The sequence below is a fragment of the Bison bison genome, unplaced genomic scaffold (genome assembly GCF_000754665.1).
Source record: "Bison bison bison isolate TAMUID 2011002044 unplaced genomic scaffold, Bison_UMD1.0 scf7180017864248, whole genome shotgun sequence".
Taxonomy (NCBI): domain Eukaryota; kingdom Metazoa; phylum Chordata; class Mammalia; order Artiodactyla; family Bovidae; genus Bison; species Bison bison.
The window spans coordinates 41,728-53,040 of record NW_011494820.1 but is presented as its reverse complement, the minus strand read 5'-3'; the positions used below and the strand labels follow the sequence as shown (position 1 = coordinate 53,040).

Genomic DNA, 11,313 nt, shown 5'->3' with positions numbered 1-11,313 from the left:
GCTATTCCTCTCAGCCCAGTGGGCCCAAACCTTCAGAGAGCTCGGTGGTGGTGACCCAGTGGCTCTGGATCCTGGAATGCCACCCATCCTGTGGCCTGGCCAGTCTCCAGGAGGCCTCCCAGGACAGGCACTAATAGCAGTTCATGCAGCTCAGCACTGCAGTCTACTCTGCATGTTTCACAGGAAGGTGACTAGCTATTGACCTGGGAGGTCCAGGCAAGCATCAAGGTAGTCGGTTTTCTCTGCACAATGCTTCCCCCACTCTCCGGCTCTCCCTTCCCATGCCTGGCCTTCCCCCAAGACCCCACACGCCCACTCCCAGTACGGGTGCCAGCTCACCTGCAGCAGCCCCAGTGCAGGCAGCTGGCAGCGGCCCTCCAGCTCGGTGATCAGCTCGGCCAGCTGGGCGCTCTGCTGTCCAAGGCGGGCCGCGCTCTCCCTCAAGGGGGGCAGCACCTCCAGCTCCTCCTCTTCCAGCCTCTGCAGCAGCAGCTGCTCCTCCTCCACGAGCAGACGGCGCAGCCTCTCAAACTCGGTCAGTACATTCTGCCGCTGGGTCTCCACCATCTTCTGTGGGGGCCGGGGAGGATGGCTGAGGGCCTGGGACCTGGAGCCTCACTAATCCCTCTGGGGTCCCCCACACCCACTCCTTCCTGACCCCAAAGCACTGCGCCACCAGGGGCACTCAACAAATCCAGGGGGACTTAGTATCCCCCCAAATCCCAACCTTACCACCCAATGCATTCCCAATTTCCATTTCCCCAACCCTCAAGGCCACAATCTGGGATGGCCCCCACACCCATCCCTCCCCACACCTCCCCACCTGGGACCCCCCATGCCTGGCCCTCCCTGACACCCATCCCCAGGTGGCAAACCCACACAGAGCTGGGTTATACACGGGGTCTGGATCAAGAGTGCTGCCTGAGGAGCAGCGTGAGGCTGACTGTTAACAGCAGAGCCCTGTGGTGGGGCCCTCCTGCCCCCCCCCCCCGCCCACTTTGGGTGCCCGGCCACCTGCCTGCCACAGGGAGCAGGTCTCCTCCGCTTGGGCCTGGAACAGCAGCGCATCCTCCATTTGCTTCCGCAGATGCTCCAGGGATTTCTCCAGCTTGCTCTGCAGGGAGGTGAGGCCAGAGTGACTCCAGCCAGGCCAGGCCCCCAGGCTGGCTCTTATACCTGCTCCCACCTGCTCGACTCCAGCTAAGCCTGAACGCAGCTGGCAAGGACCAGTAGCGGAAACATGGGTCTGGGACACGGTGAGTCCCAAACTTGCCAGGAGACGCCCTCTAACTGGTGTGGCCCTTCCACCACTGCCCTCACGAGCGTGGCTCTCCTGCTACTGCCTTTTGGCTGAATCTCCTTTCTTCTGTGGTTCCCATGCCTCCCTCAGCTCAGGGCAACTTTCCCACAACCATTTTCACTGCGTCACCACCTTCTTTCTTCCAAACCGCGTCATGTCTCTCTGCCTGGACTGGGCTTGCTGGATTTCAGCTGGTTGGAACACACGGCGGGACGGGCTACATTTGTATCCGGTTCCTTGGCCCTGATTTCAGGCCTAGGCCTGACATTGCCTTCAACCCTGTTTATGACACGTTCAGCACCTTTAGGCCATAAGGCCTAAAGGACTATCACAAGAGTGACCATGGCGGCGCTCGTGGGGTTTCTACTGTTCTATCCATGTTCTAGACGCACCAGGGCCCCGAGAGGCTGCCCTTTGTAGTCAGGGCTTCCGGGCTGTGCAGATACCCGCCACAGCCCTCTGCGGGGCACCTTCCCCAGCACTAAAAGCAAGCACCGTAACAGGGAAGGGGATTGGGTCATGACATCCCAGAATTAGAGCTGAGATGACTGAGAAACAGCAGAGCTCTCTGCTCTCCTCCTTTCGGCATTTTCCAAGACAAAGGTGCCTACCCTTTACCAGGAAGGGGAGAGCACTCATCACCCAGAGGCAAGCTGCCGATACTGAGGTGAGTCCACCTTTCCACCTATTGATCTCTTCTGTCACTCTAATTTGCAAGCCTGAGTTACAGAACGTGATATGCTAGAGGAAAAGGCTTTTCCTCCCCTGGGACAGGGAGGGTCAAGGGCTACCATGGCAGACTTTATCAGGTCAGCTGGAAGAGGCCTCTAGAGAACTACTGGTCGTTCTCTGCTCTTCCGGTCACTATCCACACCCTGACCAGGATCCTCAGCGACAGGAGTGCAAATCTGCCAGACTGATATAAGGAGTGGGTGTTCAAGTGTGCATACTACGCCTCAAAGTGAGGGAAAAAAACCACAAGAACGTGTGAGCACAAGTCCAGTGATGTGGGCTCGGTACAGGTTTATTCTGTTGTCCTGAAGTTTATTCTATGATAGTGACAGAACAGCAATCCTAACGCGGACTAAACTGTGTACTCGAGGCACCTCAGCAGCAGATAGCACTGGCCACAAAGAGAAATGAAAATCACAGTCAAAAAATTTGAAAGGTATCACCCACAGACTTTATACTTTGGGTTTCAGAAGCAAACCGACCCACAGACCAGGGAGGTAGCAGGCAGCTGGCCAGGTAAGTGTTTGTCCTGAGCATCTTAGCAGAGGAGAGTGCTGGTGTTAAGTTTGGATTTTAAGAAATACATTTCCATAACAGAGAAACAAGGCTTCTCTGCCTGGGCTCACAGCAGGGCTGCCTTGTCTGCTGGCAGAGTATCCAAACACTGGTGGGCTCTGGCTCCCAGAGCAATGGCTCCATCCTACGTTGATCCCAGCCTGGGGCTCTCCAGCAGCTTCCTGGCTGCCTTCCCATCTGGCCTAATCAGAACGTCAGCTCTGGCGTGGGCCCCACAACCTACTCTGCCCACCAGCCTCTGAGAACTCAAGAGTCCACATCCATGCACGTCCATCTGGGACCAGCCACCTCTCAGGTTCCCTCCCCACTTTTCTCCTACTCTCGGCTCCGTCTCTGCCAATGGTCAAACTGCCCAGTCCCCTACCCGGACAGCCCTCCCACAGCCTCTTTAGGACCTAGACTTCAGAAAGCTCGTCCCCTCCCCGCCCAGGTTCCTAGGCCAGCGCCTCACTGGTGGGCGGTGCCTCAACCCCCTAGGATGCTGGTTTGGGACAGGCTGCACCCCCTCTTACACACCCACAAGACCCGGGGCAGGCTGGAACCTGAGCCCGCGACATCCGGCAGGATGCGCCCCATCCAGGCCCGGGCCCCCCACCCGCGCCGCGGCGATCTCCTACCAAGCCGTGCTCTGCCCGGGGCCTGCCCACACCTTAAGGTCTTCGGCCGCGTCCTGCAGCGGGCGCACACGGTGCGCCCAGTGCTCCCCTGAACGCTCGCAGGCCGCGCACAGAAGGCGCAGCTCGTCGCCGCAGAAGGCGGCCAGCGGCTCGCGGTGCGCTGCGCACACTCCCTGCGGAACAGGCGACGGTGGGTGCAGGCGCCGCGCCATCTCGGCCATCTTGGCGAGCGGGCGGTTGGGTCGCAGGTTCCGCTGCGGGAACAGCTCGCGGCACTCGGGGCAGGCGTACGGGCCCTCGGGCTGGCCCCAGCAGCGCCGGATGCACTCGCGGCAGAAGTTGTGGCCGCAGTCGGTCATCACTGGATCCGTGAAGTAGTCGAGGCAGATGGCGCAGGTGGCCTCCTCTTGGAGGTTGGTCGACAGGTCGGGTGCGGCCATGGCCCCGACGTAACGGACGAGGGCCGCGTTCTCCGCCGGGTCGGGCGGCCGCTGCCGGGACTCTGGGGAGGGGTTGGGGACGCGCGGTGCAGGGCACCAGGGGGTTCGGGGAGCTTCGGGGCGCAGGGTCTCCGGGGTCCGAGGCCTCTCGATTCCGAGGATGAGGAGTGTGCGGCTCCGAGACGCGGCGACTCCAGGAAGGTAGAGCCTAGGGATCCCCTTTGCAAGCAGGAAGGTACACTCAGCAGCAGCGGAAGCAGGAAGCAGCTTTCTTCCCTTCTGGAACCACCCACTGTAGCTCCGGATTGGCCGTGGTCTGTCACGCGGCCTCCAGCGGCACCCAACTGGAGGCTGCTCACCCACTGACCTTGCGTCGCCGCCGCCACCTGTGCGCGAGTTCGTGGCTGCCTCTAGGGTGCTGCGGCTTTGCGGTACCTGCTGTCTCCCTCGGACCTCGGGGAACGTGAGGTTTAGCGGCCGGGGCCGCTCCGCACGGGCGCTGGGCTCTCCGCAATGCGCAGAGGCGGCGAGGACAAGGGGAAGCCGAGGTTGTGTCGGGAAGCCCCACGTCGTTCCCCGTGCGCTCCTGGGTCCTCGTAAGTCCCCGGGCTGGGAACGATCAGAACTTAAGGTGTCGGGGGCTCGGCCCACTGGGACTACTGGCCTTGTTGGGGGTCAGAGTACATTGGCCAGAATTCTGGGGTTCTGGCCACTGTTCCCCACTTGTTAATGCGTCTGCAATCACGCATCCACGGGGGTAGGATGGGCAATGGAGAGTGAGTTAAAGGAAGGGACCCTGTCTGATCCTTCTCTGAATTTTGCCCCTACAGCAAAGGTGGGCAGCTCTGAGGCTTGTAGGAATTCAGCTTGAAAAGTCCCTTCACTTTTTCATTTTCCCCCTGTGAAGGACCCAGATATGGAATTTGCTGAGGACAAAGAAGGTAGACACTTGAGGCCTTGGCTCTACATATAAAAACCTAAACCACTGAGCCCCCAGAGAATGGCAGTATCTCTAAGTGGAGAGTAGGGGACATGGCTAAAGAAAACCACAGCACACTGTGCCTTGTACATATGCCTGTATATATTTAGAAACTGATCCAGTATGAAAGTTTTCTGTATGAAGCATCTGTAAATATTGACTCTTAGTGTTTAAGTGCTTTAATCATGATTATATTTCCACTTTGTAAAACCAGCCTGCACAGCCGATGGCTTGCAAATGCCTCATCGCGATAAGCTGGGCAGGTGGGCCTTGCTGAGTGGGACCACCTCACCTTCTGGAGAAAGGAGGGTTGCCCAGGCTCCACCAGCCTGCGCCCCTATCCCTTCACCCACAGAGTCACTGTAGAGATGACCATCTGGCCTGATTTGGGGGCCCCAAGGCAGAAGAAGGGCTGCAGGGGGCCAGGGAAGGCAGGCTGAGAGTAGCTATGCAGGTGGGACCCATCGTTCGCATTGTAGAAGGCCAGCTCTCCAGCTTCAAAATCCAGGAAGATGCCCATGTGGCTCGGAGGCTCGGCCAGTGTGACGGGAATTGGGGGAAACGCGGCAGGTGCGTACCTCTTTCCCTTGCACAGCTGCACCACCCAGAACCCATTTTCTGGGGACTTGGGGACCCTGTTCCTCCGGCTCACGTTGTCCCTGCACACGCCCAGGGCCCACAGTGCATCACCGGTGAGGTTCATGCCCACCTCCCAGTAGTGCCTCCCTGAGGAGTAGATCTCTTGGCCAACCGCACAGGGATAGGCGAGGAACCTGTCCTTGCCACAGGGTGTGCCATCCATCGGGGTGCTCAGGTAGCGCCTCTGGCGGCTCTCATACAAGAGGAGGTAGGGGTATGCCGTGGAGGGGTCGGGCACCACATCCTCTGGAGACAGGCCCAGGGTGGAGGGGAGAGGGGGGCCTTTCAGGGTCAGTGTGGGGAGGGCAAGGCCCTAGCAGGGGCCGTTCTTCCTAACCCCCACCCAGGCCTCCCTTTGGCTGAGTTCAGCCGTGAACCTGGAGTTAACTGCATGATCCTATACCCCAACTGTGGATATTGGCAGTGCCAAGGAGATGGGGCTGGGGTACCATTTGCGGAACCCCTGTCCTGTTGGTGGCTCTTGCTTTGAGTGGCTGAGAGCAGGGTGGGGCATTGCCAAGAGCCCCTGGGCCCCCACTTACCTTGGAAACTCTTGAGGACCTCTATCTGCCCTGGGACCCTACAGATGGTCTTCAGCATGATGGAGGTAGCCTCTGGGTACTGCACACTCAGGCTGCTCTTCCTCCAGTGGATACAGGTCTCACTGTTCCCTCCGGCCACACTTACAGTCCTCCCTGCGCCCATCACCACCCCCACCGCAGATGGTACGTACCTGCTGAGGAGGCCTTTCATATCCTTCAAAAGACATGGAAGAAAGCAGAGACTGGCAGGGTCTGTGGTGTTCCCCAGCACCCCATGTTGACATTTGGCCAGAAGAGCTAGAGGGGCTTTATGTGTTGCCATGGCCCCATTTCCAGTTTCTACAGAGTAATCCTGTCTTGGCTATGCACAGTATCATTTATCTGACTTTCCTGGGCCTCCTCTTCCCCATCACAATGAATGAGGACCCAGGGAAGCTGTCCAGCTCATGACACACCATGAAAGCCTCTGCGGGCCTCGGGCCTTGAGTGGGTCAGGAGTCAGTTTAGTGGGTTGCAAATAGATTACATTTTGATATAAGGCAAAGTATTCTCCCAAAGGTAGACAGAGTGTATAATCTGTTGTCAACACCAGGACACTTATTGGCAACAAAACCCACAGGATGCTGGGATAACAGGCATATAAACTGACTGACCCAGGCATCCTGGGAGATCTAGATACCCTGCGTGTGGCATTTGCTTCAGTTGTATAAACACATTCCTGTGAATATGTGTATAATGACTCGCAATGTGAAATGTGTTTTATTGCTGTGGAGCCCCTCGTTCTGCACACTTGAACGAGTTACCCCCTTTTCAGCCAGTATAAACTGCCCCTCCAGGACCTTGGTGTGCAGGCCCATCCCTGCTAGGCCACCTGTACCCTCTCCCTACTTCCACAGCTGGCAGGTGCGATCGTGTGACTTGCTCTTGCCTGTGAAGTCACCAGTGCCTCTCTGGGGCCAATATGCCCGTGCCCTGCATCCTTGTGTGGACAACAGCTGCCCTCAAGCCACATCCCTGGGCTATGAAGGAGATGAACACAGCCCAGTAGGACTGAAGCCTGTCGTGGGCTGAATTGGCTCCCTCCCCAGATTCATCTATTGTGAAGCTCAAACCCCGAAGCACCTCAGTATGAGTGTATATGGAGATAAGGCCTTAAAGATGTGATTTTGATAAAATCAGATCATTAGGGTGGGCTGCAATCCAGTCTGATGATATCTTCGTAAGAGGAGGCTATCAGGGCATAGATTGTATACAGAGGAATGACTATGTGAGGACACAGGGAGAATATGGCTCACAAGCCAAGGAGAGGTCCCAGGAGAAGCCAACTGTGCCCACAACTTGCGCTCAGACTTTCAGCCTTCAGGAGTGTGAGAAAGAAATGTGTGTTGTTTAAACCACCCGACCTGTGGTGTTTGTTACGCAGCCTGAGCTGACTGAGACAGAGCCTTCCCCGTTGGCCTGAATCTGTTGCCTCAGGTCAGCCCACCCTGACTGTACCTGACCCAGAGCTCAAGTCCCCATCCACCCACCCAGCCCCCCAGCCAGGTACCCAGGCGTGCCATCTCACCTGCAGCATCTGGAGCGGTGTGTGCTCATTTCTGTCCTCCAGCTGCAGGAGCAGCCTCTCTAAGGAGTGACTCTGCTGCTTCAGTGAGGCTGTGCTCTCCTGCAGCTTTGCCACTGTCTCCTCCTCCTCCTTTTTCAGGGCCTGGAGCAGGCGCTGCTTCTCCTCCATCAGGAAGAGGCCCATCTTCTCAAACTCGACCATGATGCGCTCCCTCCGCTCCTTCACCTTCTCCTGTGTGGGGGTGGGTGGGCTCCTGGAGGTGAGCCCCACCCAGGGCCCTACCACCCCTGGTGCCTGCTTTCACACCAGCTTGGAAGGGCTGCTCTGGCAACAATGGCACATCTCCCCTGGATCCCAGTGACCCACAGAAAACCAGCCAAGCAGGCAGGGCTGGAAGCCAGGGATCACACAGAGGCCCCCCTGAATGTCAATGGGGCATAATTTTACTCCAAGCCCCAAATGGCAACATCCAAGTGCCTGTGTGCTCTTGCTCGCTGCATCTTTCAAATGGCCAGCCTGTGCTGAGGGCACCGTTCTCAGTCCTGATTTGGCAGGAATTCTGTGAAAACCATGGCCTTTCTGGGGTCCTGTGTTCTCATCCACACAGGACAGTGATTTCCCCCTCAAGGGGCTTCACAGGTCGGGAGGCCTGTGGGGGCCTGGCTGGGCCTTCCCCGCCCTGCCTGGCTGCTGTGTGTGGTGGCCCTGGCACCTACCTGCCACTCGGCCAAGGTGTGTTCCTCCTTGGCTTGCAGCTCTTCCGTCTTCATCATCTCCTCTCGAAGATGCTCCATGTCCTCCTCCAGCTTCAACTGTGGTGCACCCAAACCACGGGATTTGGGGGTCAGTGGGCCCCCTGCATGCCCCACATCCAGACAGTGCCCTCTGAAGCAGAACCACCCTGAACCATCCTAATGGGGTGCAAGGGATGGAAATATGCCACCCCAAAATCTGTCCCTTTGGCAGAAGGATTATTTTGAGCTGGAGGCAATTAAGAATCAACAGATGCAGAAAGATGCTTTCCAGGGGCTCCCATTATCTGACCAGAGCACCTCACTGGGGATAGTTTGTGCCCACAAAGAAGACGGTAAGTTGGTGTCAAGATGAACCTACACAAAAACCCCCTATCTTCCTTTACTTTCTCCCTATATATATTTCTGCTGTCACCTGAATGTTTGTGTCCCTCCGACACCCAAAGTCATATATGGAAGCCCTAACTCCGCATGTGACGGCAGAGGTGGGGCCTTTGAGAGGCGACGAGGTCATGACAGTGGGACCCACATGGATGGGATTAGTGCCGTTATAAAAGAGACCCGAGAGAGGACAGCGAGACGCTGGCCATGTGTGCGCCGGAAAGGGACTCTCACCTGAGTGTGCTCATCTCTGACGTCAACCTCCAACTGTGAGCAATACATTGCTGCTTATAAGCCACCCAGTCTGTGGAATTCTGTTACTGAGACACCTTCCCACAGTCTGCCACCCTTGGGAGCCTGCAACCTTTACCTTTGTCCTGTTGCTTTTCTCCAAATGTACTGTTCTTTGTTAAGATGCCCAAGTTCTAATTGACTTTTTTTTTTCAAACTGTTGCTGCAGTCTCTCCCAAGTGACTGGCATAGCAGACATATGTTAGTAAATGGTTTGCCTTTCTCTTCAATTTGTCTTTGCTCAATCTAATTCATGGGCCCCCAGCCACAGAGCCTCAGGTGGATGGAGGGAAAAGGCTCCCCTCCCCCTGCCTGTCAGGGGGTTGCCTGGTTTGCCCACCCCAATGGCTGCACAAGGACCAGGGACTGTGGATGGGGCTGGGTGGGGACTTGATCATTCTGGACTCCTGCATAATCATAGAGGTGACACCGAGATGGCATGGCCCCCAACCTGCTCTGTTCTGGAGTAAGGGAACACTTCCACCGTGTGGGCCTGCATATGGGGCTGTTTGTTACAGCAGCCGTTCTCTGCTAATACCGTCCTTGACATGTGCACATACTTGGGCACCCTTGTCCCCTGTTCTGGCCCCTAGCCAGGACCCACCTTGTACTCTTGCACGGCCTCCTCGATAGGGACCACCCTGTGGGGCCGGTGTTCCTGGGACTCCCTGCAGATGATGCAGATGGGCCTCTGGTCATCCTCACAGAAGAGTTTGAGCAGCTCTCGGTGTACCTGGCACAGGTCCCTGCTCTGGGGACTGGGGTGCTGCCGCACCATCTCGGCCACCTTGGTCAGCAGACGGTTGGGCCGCAGGTTCCTCTGGGGGGACAGCTCGCGGCACTCAGGGCAGGGAAAGGAGCCCTTCCGCTTTCTCCTCTTTTTCTGGCCTCTGGCCTTCTCCCAGGTCAGCTGGATGCACTCTCGGCAGAAATTGTGACCACAGGTGGTCATCACGGGGTCTGTGAAGTAGTCAAGACAGATGGAGCACGTGGCCTCCTCCTGCAGCTTTCTGGCAAGTTCCACAGCATCCATGGCGCCTGGGGAAGGAACAGAGTGTCCTGCCACATCCTCTGCCTGCAGCCCTGAGCTCTTCAGTGGCACTCTCTTGGCCTCCTTTTGAAGATGGGAGTCTGAACCTGATGGGGTTTTAGGGTACCATGACTCACCTTCAATAAAGGGCACAAATGTCTCTCTGGAAGCTGACAAAGACCCTGTCCTTCAGCAAACCCCAGCCAGCTTCCCCTGAGCTGTAGGCCTGTCTTTGGCTGGCCCCACCCGGTTTCACAGTACTCCGGCTGTGATATGTGATCTAGTTCCTCATCCCCCACCTATAATGAATTGATGTCCTTGACCCTCCTTAAGCAAGAATCCTCTTAGGCCTGTTTAGCAATAAGCCCCGTCCTTATGGCACCTCTGGGTGATTCTCCATCACTGACCACCATCACTCCACTCCTTGGCTACAGATCTGCAGCTGTCTCAGCTGCATTCAGAGATGACACTGTGACAATCTTGAATAGTCTTGCTTACCGTTTTAACAAGCACATAGGTTTCTCTTTAACAGAACTCCGCAGAACAAAGGCAAAAGGGAGTTTAGGAGGAAACATCTCTGTCATTAGGGAGCAGGGTTGACATAGTTTTTCTCTTTAACCAACACTTGCTCAGGCTCCAGAATTTTCCAACCAAGCCTTGGACTTACACGTTGGTCTCTACGCTGTTCAAGTTTAGAAGAAATCCCACTATGTGTGTTTAACCAGACCCCCCCCGCCCCGACCACCACTCCCTGCTACTAAGATGTTTCCTCCTAGTAACTTCTTGTAACTGGCCCTACCCTACTCCTTAAAAATCCCCACTGGCCCATGCTGTATTCAGAACTGAACTTCACAATTCTATATAGAAGGTCTAGTTCTATATAGAACCCCAGTTTCTATGCTAATATCTTTCTTCCTATTTCAATAGTCCCAAATAAAACCTGTTTTTACCCCTGTACCATCCAGCTCTGATTTTCCTTGACAAGGAGCAGTGCAGAAAAGATAAAGGAGGGCCATTTACACGCACACATGCTCACACACATACACAGGAACACACATGTACACATGCATGCATGTTTACACACTGGCACACACACACAAAGGCACATGCAGAGGCACCTGGACACGTGCACCAACATCTGAACACAAACACACATACACACACACTCTGGGGTTGGAATAGCCATGACTTGATACAGTGGAGATCCAATCCTGGATGTACTTCACAGGGTAGTGGTTAGGGCTGACTTAGAGTGGATTTAAACATCATTTCTGAATTATTAATGCAAGCACTGTCCAGGTTCCCTTCTATGCAGTCTGCAACTATGGCGGCTGCATTCTGCAGATTCCTGAATCCCTGACGTTGGTTCACTTTGTCTCTGGGAAGAGCCTTTGGCGTGAGTCTCTCCCTCTGCTCTCAGCTGCCCTTCGTCCCGACTGCTGCCCACCCAGCAGAAGCTGGGTGAGA

General features: G+C 56.1%; 2 protein-coding genes across 2 annotated transcripts in view; both read right to left on the bottom strand.

The window, feature by feature from the left end:
• Positions 1 to 3,905, bottom strand: part of TRIM11 (tripartite motif containing 11) — an 8,543-nt gene extending 4,638 nt beyond the window's left edge. The window contains exons 1-3 of the mRNA XM_010847227.1: positions 3,258 to 3,905; positions 1,019 to 1,114; positions 340 to 570 (exon numbers count right to left, since the gene is read on the bottom strand). Coding sequence (XP_010845529.1) covers positions 340 to 570; positions 1,019 to 1,114; positions 3,258 to 3,665 — 735 coding nt within the window. The 5' untranslated portion in view covers positions 3,666 to 3,905. The remainder of the gene's footprint in view (positions 1 to 339; positions 571 to 1,018; positions 1,115 to 3,257) is intronic.
• Positions 3,906 to 4,810: 905 nt separating this feature from the next.
• TRIM17 (tripartite motif containing 17) lies at positions 4,811 to 11,077 on the bottom strand. Its single transcript, XM_010847226.1, has 6 exons — positions 9,421 to 11,077; positions 8,109 to 8,204; positions 7,393 to 7,623; positions 6,017 to 6,039; positions 5,826 to 5,926; positions 4,811 to 5,529 (listed from the first exon to the last, which is right to left on the bottom strand). Exons 1-6 carry the CDS (start codon positions 9,847 to 9,849, stop codon positions 4,982 to 4,984), a joined length of 1,428 nt encoding a protein of 475 aa, XP_010845528.1. The 5' UTR covers positions 9,850 to 11,077; the 3' UTR covers positions 4,811 to 4,981.
• Positions 11,078 to 11,313: the final 236 nt, after the last annotated feature.